Here is a 21,026-nt window from a genome sequence, read left to right as displayed (position 1 = left end):
GATTACCTTATATTACAGATGCAAGCTTTAACACATAGAGCATGTGTCAAAGTAATATTATATCAAATTTTTATGAATTTTACTTTTTTATGAATATACCTGAGACCGATAAAAATATATATTAACCAACTTTAAGTATTATTATTTTATTCAGAAGTTATTTTAAACGTTATTATTACATCAAATTATAAAGTGGAATGTTTCAAGTGTAAGAATAAGAGGGAGGGTAAGAACAATGCATGGGAAAAATGCGTTTTTATTTAAATTACAATAAAATTTACTTATATTTACGTGAAATATCGACAAGTTTTTTCTAGAGAAATGTTTCTTTATAAAATTAATTATTTATATGAATAAAACAATATCACTGTAAGAATGGATAGAAGCATTATTAAATAATTATTATTTATTCGGTTATATAGACTTCTTTAGAAGAAATAATAATTTATTGTACAGTTTATATGAACTAAAAATTATTCTGTTGTTTTTGATTAAATTTCTTACAATTCTTTAATTTGTACAGAAACATTAAATTTTAAACACATTTCTGTATATTTCTTGGTGATAGGACGATCACGTGGCTGAAAGCTATTTTTATCAACTTGTCAAAAGTTTTCCCATAGTGATCATTTGACTGGATTAGTAAAATAATTATATAAAATTTTTAGTGTTTTGCAGAAAAGCTTCAATGCCACGTGACGTAAGACTGATCCCATGGTTTGCAAGAGATTTTGCGCAATAATCTTTTTAATATCCAATTTGCATAGTTACAATGGTAAATTATTAATTTTCATTGAACAGATTTAGTTATTGTGTAATAATTAAATTCATCAGGTTTTGCAGAAGAATTTTTTATAACTTTTAGCATGTGATGACATTGGACAAGAGCATTTCATTTGGTCTACTGTATAGGCATTAGTTCATGCCAGATTTTGTAGAGTGCGGTTTGGTGTTTGTATATTCTCATTATTTCACAAAGTTCACTGCGATAAATTTTTATTACGTGGATCCATACATTTTGCTTTGATTTTAACAGATGAAAGTGGAAATTTTACTGTGAATTTAGAAAGAAACATTGAAAAATAATTTGTTTGTGACAATTAGCAGAAACTGATCTTCGGATATAATACTTGGATATAAGTGAAAGTATTTGTCATTGGACTACTAATTTATTTGTGCATATAATTATCTAGTTCTAGTTTCAAAACATTTATGTTTTGTGTGTTTATAAGCATGTTATTTAGACATGTCTATCAATTTTGTGATAAAACGTAAAACTCAATCAAAGCCCGATTGGAGGATTTTTGAAGAACTTGTTCTTTAAAAATTTGTTTTGATTATTATGCTTAGTGTTAATGTGCATTGTTGTACTGTAAATTACTTCGTTTTACTATGTTAGAAAAAAGTAGGTCACACGTTGGATTGCCGATGTTGACTGTTTGCTTTTTCAGAGTGAAGCGGACCCTCTCAGTACTCAGTAATTAACCAGTTTTATCCCAGATTTTTGAAAAAAAACGAGAAAAAACACAAGCCTTGAAGCTCGGATTTTTTGTAAAATAATTTAAAATTGCCATATTTTTCGTAATTTTTGCGCTAGACACGCGCTCTCTTTTTATTTTGTCTACAAACACTTCAGTCTCTCTGATTATCGTATCTTTTTACATAATTGACAAGAAAAAGTTTTTTAAAAAGTCAAAAGTTCGACGTATTTTCATTTAAAAAAAATTAATTTAAAAAATTGTATTGTTTAACATACTGATTACAAACTTGAAGTGTTTTTACGTCTATCAAAACAAACCGCGTCATTCTAGCTGCAGTAGAAGGCCAGATGTTTACGTTCAAAGTTGTGATTTATGACAGGGGAGTGTCAAGTTACACGCGCTGTCATGGCGGCGGCTCCCCGCTGTGACAAGCGATACTTATTTTTTATTATTTCCAAATATGTAAGATTTAATAAATGTTTGCAATAAAATTACTTGGATTGGCTTTTGTTCAGGTTGTCTGACTGTACACCAACAAATCAGTTCATCTCTAGTCAAATATTCCCGGGAAACCACCTTCCTATATTAAGTCTATGGGAGACTTTCTTGCCGTTAATTGGCTTTAAATTTCTTGTTTATACGCCTTTTACTCTCTAATTAGTCATTTCTATCATGATTGAATCTATATTAACCAATGAGCGTTCTCTCAGAACCGTCTATTCAGGATTTTCCCGCGAAGAACCAATGTCTTCCAAAGTCACGTGAGCGGAGTCAGACCTAAACAAACGTTGAGAAATAGCTATTTTTTTCATATTATTGCTGTAATTTTACTAGTTTTCATGTTATTTGACTTTATTTAGACCAGAAGATTACATATCAGAAGCTTCCAGTCGAAAAATTTACTCATTACTTCCGGATGTTGCCTATTCTCTGGAAAAAATTAATTCATCGCTAATTATATTTGAATATTGTAATATTCGTTTAAAAAATATTTATAGTGTGTTTAACATTTACTTCTCGAAGCAAAAATACGTTTAAAACTCGTTAATGGACTTAACATGACCTAGTTACCAAACCCACCACTCCCCGCTGAGTCAGGAAGTAATTATAAACTTTCAACCCCGGGACGCAAGACACGTGCGTTTGTTTTCTTTGAAAGTAAACACATGCCTTTGCGTTATATAATCTCGGCAAATAGAAAAAACGTATTTAAAAAATTTTTTAAGAATGCTTGTTTTGGCAAATTAACATTTACATATTGTTTTAATGATCGAAAATCTCGTTATATTTGAGTAATTACGGTTACTTGTGCTCACCCCGATAGATTCTCGAGTTCCCGGGGTGTTCAGTATATGACAACGTCCCGCGAACTTCGACCAACAGCTGCTATCAAGGTCAGAAAGTTGAAAACATGTGATTGCATATAGACTGTATGTCTGTTCGCTTCATTTCAAATTGGTACCTGGACAAATTTTTCGAAATCCATTCTTTATAGGTTATGTGAAAAACATCTGTTTTTGTTATATTCTTAGAATATATTGATAACTTATAACAGATACTGCTGTAATAAACCAATTATAAGTTATCAATATATAGAAGTATATAACAAAAACAGATGGTAACCTAAGGAGTAAACACGATCATAATTCTAGATCGAGTTTATAGTTTATAACAGATACTGCTATAATAAACAAATTATAACAATAAACCGATCTAAATAATGATCGTGTTTACTCCTTAGGTTGACATATTATGTTCAGCAGATCCAAAGTAAAACATATGGCGTTTCTATTTCGAATATTATTGGTTAAAACGGTTACATTTATTGCCAATCAGTATAAGACCACTGTCACGTCATCTGTCTTTCTACATGTGTTCTACGTTTTGACTCAAACAGAAAATGGCGAGTAGAATGCAAACTTCCGAAGAGATCGAGGAATATCTTTTTGATTCCGAATCAGATGAGGGAGACATATATATCCCTACATCATCTGAAGATTCATCATTAGAAGATGAAGCAGACATTGGCCTACCAGGCACAAGCGCAATCGCTGGGTATAACTGGAGTGAAGACGCGGAGTTTTCTCCTCCTTCCTTTCCCTTCCAGGGGAACAAATCTGGAATACGAGTAATTACGGATCGACATTCTGAACTTGATATATTCGAACTGTTATTTACTGAAGAAAACATCTGCATAATTACAGACGAAACGAATCGTTATTTTGAACAGGTCAGTGCAAAAAATTTACTATCTCCTAATATACAAGATTCTTGGAAACAAACAACAACTACAGAACTAATGATATTTTTTGGACTATGCATGCTAATGGGGAGTGTTAAGAAAAATGCTATTCGTGACTACTGGAGTAGTGATCCAAAAATTTCAACGCCGTTTTTTTCCGACACTATGTCCAGAAGTAGGTTTGAGCTTCTGCTTAGAATGCTCCATTTTGTAAACAATTTAACAATAGATCCAGCAAATAGACTTTCTAAATTCGGAAACATACTCCAAAATCTAAAAGCCTCCTGGAAGTCATATTTCTATCCATATGAAAATGTATGTATAGACGAATCGCTTTTTCTTTGGAAGGGACGACTTTCGTTTAAACAATATATTCCTTCAAAACGTTCCCGTTTCGGTATAAAATTGTATATTTTAGCTGATTGCAAAACAAAATTTGTTTTGGATATAATCGTATATACTGGTAAAACTACAGAAATTGCTGATACATATAAAGCTTTTGGACATTCTGGAAGTGTAGTACTTACGCTCCTGGAGGATTATTACGGCAGAAACCATAAATTATATATCGATAATTATTACACTTCTCCTGCACTAATAGAACGATTAAAAATAGAAGGAATTCAATCATGCGGAACTGTCCGGCAAAACAGGAAGAATTTGCCAAACGATAGAAAAAAATTAGTCCGAGGAGAAGTGTCCGTTTTCCATACGGATAGTATGTTATATGAACGATGGGTGGATAGGAGAGAGGTGAGAATGCTAACAAACTTTCTCCCACATAAAATGGAAACTGAGGCATCAACTTCAACGTCTACAAGTACCACAAAACCACTTACAGTACTAAAATACAATGGAAATATGGGAGCAGTTGATAACCTTGACACGGTCCTGAGTTATAACCAAACACCCAGGAAAACCGTCAAATGGTATAAAAAGTTATTTTTTCATTTTTTAGACATATGCACTTATAATTCTTACATCTTATATACAGATAAACATCCAAACAAATATAGACATTTTTCAGAATTCAGACTCGAACTTATACAGCAAATTGTCGATAAATACACTCCTTCATATGATTACTGTCATACAAAAAGTGGACGTCCGAGTAAATATGAAAATCCAAAGAGACTAAAACTAGAAAAACATTTCCTCTCTCTTATACCACCCACGGAAAAAAGCAAAAAACCATACAGAAGATGCCACGTTTGTGGAAATTCAAAAATTAACCCCAGAAAACGCGTTCAAACCCGATATGAGTGCAAGAAGTGTGATGTTGCGCTATGTGTAACTCCGTGTATGGAGATTTATCATACAAAACTTGTATTTTAGTTGTATTTGTATGTTTTTTTCTTATTTTTTTACTATTTTATATAATAAATAATTTTGTATTGTATTTAAAAATAATATTGTATATATTTTGTATCTTTTTTCTTATTTCTTTATTTTTTGCATTATAAATAAATGAATAAATAAAAAATAAAGTATGTTAACAAACAATTTTTTAAAATTATTTTTCGAACTTAAATTTTTATACACAGAAATAATTGTTAAAAGTACAATTTCAAAATATTTTATATGGTCTCAAAAAACAATGTTTTCAATATTATTACGTAAAAAAAACTTTGACACGCGCGTCACGCGTTACTCAGCGCGCGCCACAATAAAATAATTGTTTCTGTCACAGCTACTGTCCTTGAAAGACGTTGTGTACACGTGTTAAAGTTAATTATAGCTCTGTAAACACTGAGGAGCCGATTTAGCGGTAATATTATCACGTACAAAAAGTTTGACAAGCATGACACACGCGCCAGCGCGCGTCACGCATCGCCTGGCGCAATCGCTTATCGCCTGCCACAACTCCTGTCTCAGCTAGTGTCCTTGAATGACCGTTTGAACATTCTTAAGAGTTATTTTTAGCTCTGTAAACAGTAGGGACCGATTTAGCGGTAATAAATGTAATAAACATACCGGAATTTCAGTTTAAGGGAGTTATGCATTTTTTTCTGATGCATGGCAATGATGAATATTAATTTCAAAATTAAATATTAGTCAATGACGATCTCATATGTAAGAAATCTGAAAATGAATATAAAAATATTTTTACATTTTTTTCTTCGTTTTGTTGTTTTATAAAGTTTAATTTATTTAAATTTATTATACGTAAAGTAAGTTTATTTACCAAATGCTAATATTTTAAACTGCTTTAATATTTCGGTGTAAATTTGAACAATGAATTTTAAAATTTTAAATAAAAGATATACTGAAATTTTCTTTTATTTACAATGATTACGTCACTTCTACAAAAAGTAGAACACGAGACAACCTTCACCCACATTTCAGTCTGGGGGGAAAGGCGCCAGCGTCATAGTTGTAGACATGACAACCTTTACGTCATCTATTGTTGTGGATGAAATTCGTTAACTGTCAATTACATTTTCTTGAATTTCATTCGCAGGTTGGAAAATATCGTTATGACTTAAATGCCTAAAACTTTAAAAAATTATATAAAATTGAAAATGAATTTCAAAGTTTTGAAAAAAATCGTATCGAATGGAAAATCAAAAAAGAATTTAATATAAATTTGAAAAAAATAATTTAACAAAAAATTACTGTAAAAAAATTCATATATAAAAAAATTATGTGACAATAAAGAACGATTTTTTTTTACTAGACGTAACTGTTTAAATTCTTTTTCCTAAACAGAATCGAGAAAAACGCGTGGGAAAATTCTGAAAAAATTTTCCACGATTTATCTCCACAACTAAGTGGTAGCGTTGCATCTGACTGTTCCATTGTTAAGAGGTTAAAATAGTTATAAACTTTTGAAAATGTGTTCGGCCTCTCAGACCCTACCAGGGACCTCGAGGGTTAACCCTCAGCCTGCCGTTTGCAACGCCCCATTATTTTGTAAAACGGCCAAGGTCAAAATAGGTGAATCAGGCAGTATTAATTTTAAAAATTCACTAAAAATTAAATTATTATTTTATTCATATGAAAAAAATCACATATATTTATCAATATAGTTAGTTTTAAATACGACATATTTCAATAAACTTCGTTTGAAAAATTTATAAGAAAAAAATATATATATATGATAACTGACATTCAGACTTAAAAATTTGTTACTATTTGTCAAAATTAACATTGCCTGGTTACTTCATTCTTATTGTCACTTAGCCAATACGACGTACAATATTGTTCTGTACGATTTGATATAACATTTATGCATGTATGTTTATTCGTTGTAAAATTATCGCACATTATATCAAACATTTGTTTAAAATCTGAACTTTATTCTGCTTTCAACTAATATAATGAACTAATATACTTTATTCATTTTATATCAAACAAGATTATTTATTTTCGGAATAAACATATGATTACCAGTAGCAATAGATGTAACATTTTCGGATATTTTAGATTTAAATAATAATTAAAAACTAAAAATTAAAAAAATATATAAAATATCAGAACTGAAGGTCATAACTTAAATATTTATGATGCATTAACATATTATAGCTGAATAAATTTATTATAGCATTAATGAACTTATTATTGTAATATTATTGCATAAATATGCTAAAAATAAAATAAAAAATAATCAGAAAATGAAAAATTAAGAAAAAACCATCGATAATTAAAATTTTTTAAGTCGACAAAACACCACCTGGACAAAAATATGTGAAACAGACGATAAACAAGACGATACCGTCAAGTGCTGACATCTGTTGTCGATAAATTTTATAAAAATCGATTTTTATCAGGGTAACGATGAATCGGTACCCTGGCCGTTTTGCGAAACAATTAGGGTAACGATAGATTGGTACCCTGGCCGGGAAAGGGTTAATATTAGATGCAAATTGTAATCAGAAAAATTATGCAGAACAACAAAAATAAATGGTTTTAGATTAAAATTTAAATTACACCCCTGACACGCTATGCCTTGAAATCGGCCATTTAAGTGATTATGACTGATTATGCTTACATCATTAAAGGAAAATTTTTGTCCACAAATATAGCATTTATCTTGATAAATAGAATTTCATATTGTTTGAGTATGTAATGGAATGTTTAGTTTTATTTCTTTAATAAGATGTTCTGACAATGCTTTCAAACGTGATAGGAAATCCTCTACTGCGTTTAACTTACAATAAAATTTAGAATAGATGATTCTTTTGTTTTTATGTAATGCAATCATAGCGTAACAAATCGGTTTATGAATTTGCGTAACAGTACTAAAATTAGTATTGGTCGATTGCATTGCATTAGAAACCGTTTCCGTTAAACATTCAAAATCACAAAATATTACTATGGGGTGTTTAAACATTTTAAAAAAATCGGTAAATTTAAGAATAGAATTTTTGAATTTAGAAATCGACAGTCTTTAAAATTTGAAATTTGTACATATTTCTCTGTGTGAATTTAAACTCGATTCACGTTAAAATTCGTTTAGACAATTATTACAATAGTAATAAAGAGATCTTTGCTTTTTGTGTAAAAGTCTATTAAAATTTCATATTAAAAATAATAATGTTTGTATAATAATAAATTTACATTTTTATCAAACTTAAATTTACTTATATAATAAAGAAAAACAATATTCTTATAACCATATACATTAATACTAACAGTATTTGATTTCTCAAACTTGATATCTGATTCAACGAAATGGGAAATTTTAAATTCGAACAATTAATAAATTTTAAATATTTTCTGTAAGTAGATACATTTTTTGTTATTTGCAAGCAGGAAAATAGATGTGAGAATGCAATAAACAAAACATTTATCGTCTTTACATTGAATATTTAAAGACATTTTTTGTTTGCTAATTGTTTGGGCAAAATTATCGATCCACAGCCTCCATTAATTGCATCATATGCTGATCTATGAACATCTATAAAATCTAGTTTATAAATTATCCATCCACTAACTAATGTAACAGCGATTGATATATAACTTAAAATTTTTTCTATTGTGTTATCGATATTTTTGCAAGTTAGAAACAAAGATAAAACTTGTTCATTATAGCTTTTAAAAAAGTCTTTAAAATCATATTGATGTCCTGTTTCTATGCATTTATACATTATTACTTTAAGACTAAAAACAAATCGAATTCTATAATCATTTCCAAAATTCGTAATTACATAAAATAATTCGGATTTTATGTCTCTAAATACTGACTGAATCAACATAACCTAGATTAGATTTTACAATAACGTAAAAAATTTTGAAAAGCAAATTCTATTAGCAAAAACATTTTTTTCACTTGAAGTAATCTAGGTTGGTCTTTTTTTGTTGTGGTTTTTTCTTGTTGTTCAGATGATAATTTTTTTGAGAAGAGAGAATTGTTTCTGATAAAAAAACATTCAATTAATTTACATAATTTTTTAAAAAACATTGTTATAAAATTAAAAAAATTTTTTTTACTTACTTTTATTTACATGTACTCCTCCAAGTATTTTTCTACGACTAAGAAAGCTTTTTGGAAACAATGTAATTCCTTGATAGGAATGTTAAATTTGTTTTGAATCTCCCCTTTGCATTCGATTTTGCTATGCACATGTACAATTGCTGGCAAAATTCTCTAATTTCTAAATTATATCTATCAAAAATATATACTGAGTATGGTGGAATCGATTTATAAGTTAATTCATCTTTTAAAATAACTAAATCATATTTTTTGTTCTTATCAGATGCTGTATCTTCATTTTTTGCCACTTTTCGCTTCTTAGAATTAAATAAGTGATCGATTACAAATAAAGATTGAGAATCTAAAAAAATAACTATCTATGAAAACTATTAATAATTTAATTTTCTTATTTTTAAAAATAACAAAGAAATCTTCATAATTACCTTCCATTTTTTTTCTTTTCCTGGGGAGATTAAAAGCGTATGTGTTTAGAGAAAAACTTGCTAACGAATTAACCGAAGAAAGTAAACCTCCCGTCTTTATATCGTTGGGGGGAGTTGATTTGACCTTGTTTTGTAAAAGAGTGAATGAACCGGATGTGAGGCCGAACACCGGGAGAGGAGAATACATTATAACCTATTCGTGTTAAGTAATTAAAAAAAATACAACAGAAATATTCAATTCATTTCATTTTTTTATTGAAATAAAAAACATTTACATCAATTAAGAAGTAAGTATACAAAATACGTGTATAAATGTATTAATTATATTTTAAAAAATTAAAGTCTTTTGCATATTTTTGCTAAAACACGAATTAGAGCAAATTGATAATTATCGGTTATAAATTTGGTTGATAATTGTTTCTGATTACTAATGAGACTACACCAATCCAATTTATGTTTAAAATCTTTCATAAATTTTTTGGATAAATCTTGATATTCTGAAATAATCTTCCAATCCACATGGTTTTCAAGTTCTTTAATAGTTTTCTTCGGTTAATCGTTGATGTTTACAAACAAGCGGCATATTGAGTGAATCTTTAAAACTTATAATAAATTGTGGACTCAGTTTTTGATATTGAGATACGAGATCCTAGTTTAGATAATCAGAATGGTCACTCAAAAATGTTTTTGTTAACTGCTGATAACGATAAACATCATCCCAATTAATTCGATAAACATACTTGTTTAAAAAACCATGAGAGTAATGTCTGCTTTTCCACATTTTATTCCAGTTTAATTTATCCTGGAACTCCTCAATAAATTCATTACTAAGATTTTTTTCAGAAATAATATCCCAATCAACTTTATCTTGAAGTCGTTTTATTACATCTTCTGTTAAATTTAATTTAGAGAAATCTTTCCAATCAACTAATGAATTTAATTCGTCAGAGAGCAGGGCTATTTTTCTTGTCTCCATTTTATATGAAAAAATCAATTTGTCTTCTTTCGATTTTTATATAATAGTAACCTAATTTTAGTGTGTAGTGCTTTATATGATGGAATCAATTTGTATGACGCAATCGATTAGTTTGTTTTTAGACCAATAAGCTTTCTTTATGATGCAGTCGATTAGACAAATAAACTTTTATATTTTTTTTCATGTTGCAACATTTTTTTAATATCACCTGAAATTTTATACTTTTTTCATGTTGCAACATGTTTTTTTAATATTATCATTAACAAAACTAATTTTTTCACGTCGCAATTTACTTTTTAGGTCAACGGATTATTCTCATGCTGCAATTTTGTTTTTTTATGTCAACGAATTTAAAAATATATTATTTAAATTAATGATTGTGTTATTATTATTAAATAAAAACAAGACACAAAAATTTTCGAGAAAAAATGCAATTTATTGTTTTTTACTTTTGTATTCAAAATACATTTTTTAAATATTATTTTCGAGTCCACAGTGGAGGTCATTTTTTCTACATCAGAAAAACATTCCTTGAAAGTGTTAAATGTTCTGTTAGATTTCTGTACAATTTCTAAGCTGTAATGATGGTAAGATTTCTTCACTGTAAGCATCCATCGGAAATGTTTCACTTTTGGTCTAAACCGCAGTTGAAAATCTACAGAGTATAGAATTTTAACGGTTAAAGGAAACTGTCGCGCTTGAGCAGATTCTTTCGCAAACTCGATACAAGGAAACGAGGTTCTAGAGAAGGCATACAGAACTAATAATTTTTCATTGATTAGAAAAAACGTGGTCCAAGGAATCGCAGGTAGCATATTGTCACTGCAGCCTTCCATTTTTTCGAATAAAATAAAACCAATCGCGAATTTAAAAATTATGTTTTCGCGCATGTGCAGTAGAGTTTTTGATTTATTTTAATAAGCAATTATTTTGGTTTAAGTCGTTATTTTACGCTATCACGTCTCACAAAATAGTACTGTACTTGCTTTCGTTATTATAAGCTGTTTAGAAGTATTTTTCCTAACAATTTTTTTATAGTTTTATTAAAAAGATTGGATTTTAAAAAAATTAATATAAAAAATACTACTTGCGAATATTCTTTACATTTAGGTAGAAACTTTTATTTACATAAATGTACAAATGCTGGAAGAATTGTATATGATATTCGAAGATTCTCGAGCAATGGATTGCCTTACAAATATAATAGTGTACAATTATTAAATAACGAATTTAACTTACTGTGCAGGAAATGCATTTAAAACATCCATCCAGTTGTATCGTCGTGGGTCCGTCTCAATCTAGAAAAACTTCTTTATTTCAAAAAATGATGCGCGAAAATATCTATAAAAACGATTAAAACACATTTTATGGGGTTACTCGATTTATCAGCCTTTGTTCGTGGAAAAGAAAAATATTCATTTTAAATGCGGTATTTCCGAAGGTATCGTAAAATGTGGATTAATAATTATGGACAATTTAATGCATTCTTTAACCGAAAAAAATTGTTGAATTATTTGCCCTCCAATCACATCATAAAAATATAAGCGTTATATTGATAATGAGGAATTTATTTTCTCAGAGCTACATTTTTTTAAAACTATCCTGACACAGCTGGTGATTTTAAATACTACTGAGGCTATTCTACATCCAATCGCTTTGATAACTAATCAGAAATCTCCTATAAAATTTCTAATTCTAGGTTCGGGAAAAAGCTTAATAGATTTCAGCAGTATTTCGATTAATGCGCAAGTAACTATTACTAAACAAAATGGAACTTTTTCTCTCTATATTGATTTAGTAACACCTGTAAATAATTCATTTCATTCGATGTTTTTTCTCAATGTACTACAATGTTTAATGATAAAACCATATCTATGCATGTTAATTATTCCTACAAAGCGATAATAGAAACTCTGTTATTTTCCTCTGAAAAAGCCCAAAAAACTTATTTAACCAGCTCTTTCTTCTACAAAGATACCGCCGGATTTTTGAACGAAAAACCGATCTGATTAAAGATGGAAAAATGAAGGATTAATCGCCAGGTTTAAGAAAAGCAGCAAAAGTCAGGTATTAGGTTTATACAGACAACTTTATTCTAATTTTATTAATAAACTTAAATTATTTATAAACGGCGTAGACGTTCGGATAAAATTGGAACATTCAAAAGACGCTTTTCGCTCTAATGGCAGCAGCCAATAATTATCAGATTCAATTAAAGAATATTACGTTAAAAGTAAATAAAATAGAAGTAAGTCCTAGCATCTTAATTGGAATGGAAAAAACATTAGAAAATTCTGTAATTAAAATGACTTATCGACGAGTTAATATTAAAGTATTTACATTAAGTAAAGGAATTTTAAGTTCAAATATTTCGAATGTGATAATCGCTTAAATCCCGAAAAGAATTATAATCGGATTGGTACGAAATAATGCTTTTAACGGACAGATCGATTTAAATCCTTTCAATTTTGAAAATTTCGACTTAAACTATATTTCTGTTATAAAGGATTCAATTTTAATTTTTCCTAATCCTTATACTTTTGATTTCGATGATAAAACCTACGGTTGAAGTTATGCAACACTATTTGAAGAAATAGGAGGCAATTCCGTACAGAAAATTTGCTAATATATCGTTTTCCGATTATGCTCAAGGATATATGTTTTACGTGTTTAATCTAACTCTTGACCGTGCAGCGTTTGAAAATCATACTTTTGTTTTGACACACAGAAATGCTAGTTTCGATTTAAAGATTAAAAATTTTTGCCAGAAACAGTTAATGTCATATGCTTCTTAGAATATCGCAATACAATAGAAATCGATCAATCTCGAAACATTTACGTTGACTACTAAAAAAATAATGGATACGATTACGCTATGGAAACTGGCATTAGGAGATACCGATATTAGCATGACATTTGGAGGCGTCTATCTGTGGATTTATTATGTCAAACAATTAAAAAGAAGAGAAGCTTTATCGTTAAAACAGAAGACAGTAAAAATCTGGGACAACACTGGATAGCTCTTTTTTTGGAATTAAATTTGTTATTATTTTGACTCATACAGATTACCTCCAAAAATCCCGAAATTTATAAAGTTCATTAGACAGAATTCCAAGCAGTTACGCTGGAATTGAAGAATGCTCCAAGGCCTGTATAGCCTTACATGCAAATACTGTTGCCTATTTTTTTGCTACAAAATATCGAGAAACCAAGACTTAAAAATACATCAATCTAATACTAAATATTTTAACGACAGTTATGTAATAGCTTTTGTACGCCAACATCTTCGTTTTGGTAAAATACCACCAAATATATTAATTAAATGTAATCAATGTAGTGTTATTTCACTCAAATAAAAAGTCTAATTTTTAAAACTTAAAAAAATATGTTTTTTATTGAAACTATAAAAAATTAGTCACACTTCAAGTAATTTTTGTGTTTGAATCGGATCACCCGAGTTCTTGAATTTAAATTGGGAGGCCTACTTTTTACCTAGAATGTAAATAAAAGATAGAGGGGGGCTAAGACACTACTTTGATGTCTGTAGGATAACTTGAGGAATAGTAATGCAAACACATATATTAATAATTAAAAAACCCTAAAGTATAAATACTTTAATTTTTACCCAATTTTTTACTAACAAATAATATTAACCCTACAAGTGCGACCATTTTAGAAACGAAATATTTTAGAAAATATCAGTTAAATTTCAATTAATGCATCTATGCAGGAAACCACATGGTGCGTAAACAATGGGATTTCATACAGGTTTTGAAAGATTTCGAAGATGAGAAACAGCAAATATGTTTTTTCCGTAGATCAGCATGGAAAATTTTGGATTGGAATGGTAATTATCTTTTTTATGTTTTAGTAATAATTTTTTTATTCAGTTGGATTTTTTTAAAAAAAAAGTATTTCATAATTTTTCAGAATTATCAGTTATTTTGATACACAGCATTTATTATGTAAAACCAATAATCTGAACTGCAATTAATGTAGAATTCAAACTTACTATAAATGTTTTTAAAAAAGAATCTATTTATTATAATAACAAAACCTGTTGTAGAGTAACCAATTTAAATGCTGAGTTTAGAAAAAATATTATAATTTATACAAATGCTATAAACGTATAATAATAAAAGTAAAAAATAGAAAAATAATATTATTTGAAGGAGGAAAGACGATCAATAGAAGGCAAGTTTTTCAAAAAAACTTTATATAAATTTTAAATAATAGATATAAGAATATTGCACAAGGTTTTTTGATACAAAGAAAGATGGGTGTCTAGGCATTAACTGAATTTTAAATTTTTTAGTTTTTTCAATATTCAGAATAAATTTAAGCTAATGCTTCCTAGAGCTAACTCTTAAACTTAGTTTATAACTTTAATTCGCTTACGCTTTTTTATACTTTCAATCTTACACTTCTTACCTTCACCGTCATTTCGATTCATTCTTATAGACGCAGTTAGTAGCAATACATCAATTAATGTTATCGATTGCTTCTTGTACAACGCGTACTTATTTAAAACAATTGTAAGTCAAAAGCAACAGTAAAAAAACCATTGAAGTAGGTTTTAATTATTACAATTATGCCCAATGACTAGTTGTTCTTCTTTGTTTGTTTATCTTCTTTGTCTTGAAAAAAGAACAACTATCGCCCTCTGCTTTTATTTTCTATGTGGATTTTCCTTAAAACTGCTTTCAGTTTTTCAAAATTTCTAATTAAGACTATTTATAATAAAAGTTTCTAAAATAAATATGCAACATAATATTTATTGTTTTTTAGGTTCTCTACCGAATCCCACTCTACTGGAGGATAAAAGAACTTCACGCATTCAACAGAGAATTCCTTTGTCGTAGCTTATAATTATTTTAAATATCATTATTTTTATTCTTATTTTTTTAATAAAAGACAGAAAAAAAGAAATTGTTGTCGTTTATTTAATCGTTGTCGCGACACAAAAAAAATATATAACGTAAAAGAATCAATAAAAAAAACAAATAGCAAATCGCAAAATCTGATTAGCAATGGTTTATGTTATTTGTTATTTTTTTAACACCTTCCTAATTTCGAAGGAAAAAAATAATATATAAAAAAAATGATGTTTAATATTTTGCCAACAGATGGCGCAAGCTTAGCAAAAAATACTTATATATAAAAATGTCTTAAATATTAAAGTTATATATATATATATATATATATATATATATATATATATATATAATTTTCTTAAATAAAATATTGATTCTTTTAAGAGATCTATATATTAAAAAAACTCTTAACAAAAAAAAATACTTATATATAAAAATATTGATTCTCTATAAGATGTATATGAAAAAAAACTAATATATATATATAAAAATCTACGTATAAAAACAGCGAATTATTCCAGAAACGTGCAGAAAAGTATATCCGAAGGGGCAGCTAAAATGAGCGTGGTTTTGATGTGTATGAGAGTTTTTGAAATACTAAATATCTCAAAAACGATCGAGCAATTTCACAATAATTGCGAAATTCGTCGATTTTTAGCCCTTGCTCGATGTCTTCCCCGCAAAATCGTGAGAGTTACTGGAATGAAAGTTATAAAGTCTTTACAGTTTAACAAATTATTACAAAGTTTCTCACACCTATACTACTAACAATAATAATAATTTAACAATCAGCTGTTTTGATGATAAAGTAACTCATTATAATGTACTGCTGTGTAGTATCTAGTTGCAAGTTTGTATTATATAAATAATAAAATGTATAAAAATAGTACATAAAATAAAGTTTTATACTATAATTTTTAGAAATATATTTTATTAATTTTTTTATACATTTACTACATATAAAATCAATTGTGAATCTACTGTGTATAACATTGTATTTTATAATTAGTTTTCATTCTTCTTGTTACTTCTGATCATTTAAGATATGTTTTAATGTCAATCAATTTATTTTCTGATAAAATGCGGTACAGACAAAATAACAATGGTTGAACAAACTGTGATATTAAATCAATTAATTTGACTAAAGGAAAGCTTTTTTTCAAAAAAAAATCGATATTTAAACTATAAATTTATTTTTAATTTTGTTTTGTCATATTTTCATTTTAAAATTATTTTTTAAGCTAGCCAATGAATGGCAGCTTTCTGGCACGATAGAGACTAATGCAGAGAGAACAACCATTGCCTTCGTAAAGTTAAGTATCCAAAGGAAAGGCGCCATTAAGGAACCAATTTTTTCAATTTAAAAAAATCAAAAAACTTTTTAAAATAAAATAAATTTTATATTATTATTTAAAAGAAAACATCTATCTAAAGCCATTGTTTTAATTATTTGTACTTTAAGAGGTTTACCTTAACCCAAGATATCTTGGGCTGTGCAAACAAATGCGCAGAACTTATCCTTAGATAACTCCAGCATAAACCTTGAAGAGCTTCAGAGAAAGGGACCTCAGTTATACTTTTTCCAAAAATGTATGGCTCAGCATATATACATCGTTATCTCTTACCTACTTAACTTTTATGAATTTTTTTGTTACTGCAAACAATATTTTTTGACAATTTGTTAATTATATAATGAATTGTGCTATTATTTTTTATGGGAGTTTTTTATGAAATTAATTAAATAGTTCTAAACCGCTATTTGAGCGATTTGACTTCTCAAAAATTTTTTTAAAACACTATTGGATGTTTTTATGACATCAGCAGGTCTTTCTTTTCTTAGTAAAATTTTTTTGATGCCTTTTTTGTTTGTTCGTATTTTGATAGCATAAAAATCAGAAAATATTGTGTTATATTTGTACAGATGCATTAAGTTAGCAGCCCCTCCAGCTCTAGTCCAGTATTCCTTGGAAGCGTACATGAGAACTACCTCGGAAAGCTGACACCAGCTGTTCTCAAGGTCAAGTGGTTTGTAAACAATGTAGACTGCATGTGTGAAATAAAAGAATAACACTGTATGCAGTAATATTAATGAAGTAAGACATTATATAAAAAGTTAAATATAATCGATAATAGTTTTTCTGTAAAAACACTTTTCGGGGGGGTGTTTATTTTGTGGCAATTATATCCAAGCAAGTGTTTAAGTGTTAAATTTACATTTGTGTGAAAATAATTATTTAATATAAAAGATAAAATTCTTAGAGGATTTCCAAGTGCCATTAGGGATTAAACATCAGGGTTCAAAGGGTTGATTAAAATAAAAATAAATATTTAGAAATAAAAAAAGAATATTTACAGCTGATATTAACATTAGCACTTCATCAAGAAAAGTTTTCAAAGTAATTTTATTATTCATTAAATAACGAAATAAAATATCTGTAGTTGTTAGAACTTGAAATTCACTGTTACTTTCCAAAGTTTCATTCTTTTTCACTTGTTCATTCAACTCCAAAATTAACTACAAAATGAGAATATCTATTTTTATATCTTTTATAAAAATATTTAAATATTAGGTTCAGCATTATTCAACCTTTTTTGTTAATTCGTCGCAAAACAATTTAGTATTTTTAAATTTTCGTCCACTCGATGTCACAAAAAATATAAACTTGTTCCAAAGGAATATATTAAACAGTCGTTTCATAAAATTTCCTGTTAATCTGTCAAATTAAATTATACAGTACAAATTATGGTAATAGTTATACATAAATGATCACTATTAATTTAACCCGTTGACACATGCCTAGTGCCGATTAATTTACCCTCCGTGAGTTGCACGGGTCTTACACACCCGGCGCGAACTTTAGTTAAAATGTTTTTAATATTCAATATTTTCCAAAAAATCTGAAAAATTTATATTTTTCAAACTTTCTAACCCGATTAACATGCTGTTAAATTTTTTGAATAGCAACGCTCATTTTTGAGAAAAAAAATACTTTGGGTCTGTCAGACCAATGCGACTTATGATGGGGGTAAAAAAAAACTGTTTCATTTGTCGCTGTTGCCGATAGCAAGTGTTGCAATAACTTTATCGCGTTTAAGTTGTCGCGCGGTGTTTATTAAATCTTATCATATCGTTATTTATTTGTATATTTATATTTTTGTTTTTTTTGTATAATATTGTTTTTAAAAGTAACGTCTAATTAATTTTAAATTATTTTAAATTATTTTTATTCTTATCATACAATTTTTATTTATTACTTTTATAATTTATTTATGATTATTCCTCGTTTATTAAGCGATGCAAGTTGGCTTTTTTTCACTTTTACTAAGTAATCAGAAACTTGTAAAAACAGAGTAGCTATAAAATTTGTGACCCCCATTTTTCAATAATAATTTATATTTGTTAAATTATCTATAATAAATTGATTGTTTTATTACTACTTTATTTTTTATAAAGTACATGTAAATCATAACTTTATTATTTATTATCTATTTAAATAACATTCAAACTTTACAATTAAACACGAAAACTCATCAAATTTAAAAAAAATAAAAAACATGTCGATAAATCAATCCAAGTCGATGCTAAAACTAAACTAAAACACTCACAACTTGTGGTAAAGATTTTGCGTATCTGCTGCAAGAATATTTAAATTTTTAAAGCTTACTACTAAGCCAACTATTTTCCCTAATTATTTTTAAAATTTCAAGCAATAATATCACTTTTTTGCCTATAAGACCAAGACAAGCCATGACATCTCACTCAAAAATCTACAAGTTTCTGGCTGCTTCAACTTGCTCCTCTACTCTCCAAGGCCAAAAGTTGTTAACTTGTGACAAATAATTCACTTACCTAAGAAGACATCCATAAATAATCCTACATCCGTTAATCCAATATAACCCATCATCGAACAAGGCAACGCGCATGCAAGAACAAAGAACAGTCTACAGTGATCCACATTGAACTTGAGCTGTATCCCTCAAACCTATCGAGTTCAACCAATCAATCACCTCGTAACATCACTGTTCCCCCACCTCTGAAGAGACTGGTGGGAAACTTTTTCATGTAATAGAACATCTGAACATTTAACAGAAAAAATGAAACTTGCCCTTTTAGGACAAGTATGATTTTAAAAAGCCTGCAGTGATGTGAAAGTCCAAATCGATTGACAAAACAAAATATTTTAAATTATATTTTATTTATTTTTCTTGGTTTTTGTACAAATTTCGACATCAGAAACCAAATTCAGAACGAAAAGTCAAAAATTTCTTTGGAGTATGACTGTATTTCCTCTTCCTACGAAACTCGAAACTGAGTCAGAGGGACTAAGGAGGAAATTTGCTAATTGGCAAGAGAAAGTAACGTAAAAAGATGAAATAAAAGAAGGGCATGAGGACAGAGGGGTTGTTCGTGGTTCTCACCTTAAACCAAACTCGAAAGTCTACGAGACCCTCTGACATCACTCTGTTGCCGACAAGTCGAATCTTAACGCCATTCGCCACTTCATTCGCTTGACCAACGATCCCTGACCATGTATGACAACTCTAAGCTCTTTCTCAGGTTAGTAACCCTGGTATTAGTATGTAAGGCCTATTGATGTTAGCTTTTTAAAATTGTTTTCTATTGTCTAGTAATAAATTTTGTTTGTTGTTTAACTGGCGTCATTTGTTTGAATATTGCCTCTGTCTTATCAACGAGCCCACTCTCCACATCCATTCGACCTGACAAGCAATTAGTTCTGGACCGGACTGCCATCCTTGACAGTGAGCAGGTTTTACTGACCTGTTGACCGAAAAACAGGTGTACAACTCTGTCCTACCTTCCAGCGTTCCCACACATTTATTTCTTCTGTACTAACAAAGTTGTATGTAGGAAAAAGTGAGAAATAAATGAAAAAAAACTAAATTTGGAAAAATTTCATCTTTCTTATTTCATTTTTAAATACGATATTTGGTTATACATGAATTTTCTTTTTATTATATTCTGAATAAAATTCTGCATAATTTAGTGGCTCCTGGCTAACTTCTTATGGACCCCCAGGCAGCCCGGTTCCCTTGTTAACAATGACTGTTCTAGATTATGAGGGAAGAAAAGAAATAAAAAATTATTCGTTCTCAACAATATATTTGATTTCTATTAGATCATTTAAAGGTACAAAGATAAGGTCAGAATAAGCCACAAATTTATTCCTATGCCAACGTCTCACGAAATTCTGTCTATCACTATAGGCCTTGGACTTACAGCTTGACTCGTAGTGATCTTTATTGTAACTCAAAAATACTGAGTCAATTATTTTTTTAACTTGACTCAATGTAAACGTAGGTGAGATTGATAGCTGTCTCTTTTTTCCCTATATTTATTTTGATTTTTGAAACAGTTAATCCCTGTGATTTATGTATAGTCATCGAGTATGCTAAGGTATGGGGAAACTGTCTACAAGCTCGCAATATACTGCCATCGTTCGAAGAGCGTGTTATGGAGATTATTGGAAACAGATTATTATAGATGAAATGTCCCTGATAGCTATCGAATTCCACTAAAATAAACAGAGGAAGAGGTGGAAGGCGAGCATTAGAACCATATATAATGCAGCATA

At 28.8% G+C, this 21,026-nt stretch overlaps 1 protein-coding gene across 1 annotated transcript; it reads left to right on the top strand.

The window, feature by feature from the left end:
- The first annotated feature begins 3,381 nt into the window (after positions 1–3,381).
- LOC136979831 (piggyBac transposable element-derived protein 4-like) lies at positions 3,382–5,058 on the top strand. The gene has a single exon (XM_067275855.1). The coding sequence runs from the start codon at positions 3,382–3,384 to the stop codon at positions 5,056–5,058; it is 1,677 nt and encodes a 558-aa protein (XP_067131956.1).
- The last annotated feature ends 15,968 nt before the right edge of the window (positions 5,059–21,026 follow it).

Source organism: Centruroides vittatus, unplaced genomic scaffold, assembly GCF_030686945.1.
Source record: "Centruroides vittatus isolate TY-2023 unplaced genomic scaffold, ASM3068694v2 contig_648, whole genome shotgun sequence".
Taxonomy (NCBI): Eukaryota; Metazoa; Arthropoda; class Arachnida; order Scorpiones; family Buthidae; genus Centruroides; species Centruroides vittatus.
This window is presented reverse-complemented; position numbering and strand designations above follow the sequence as displayed.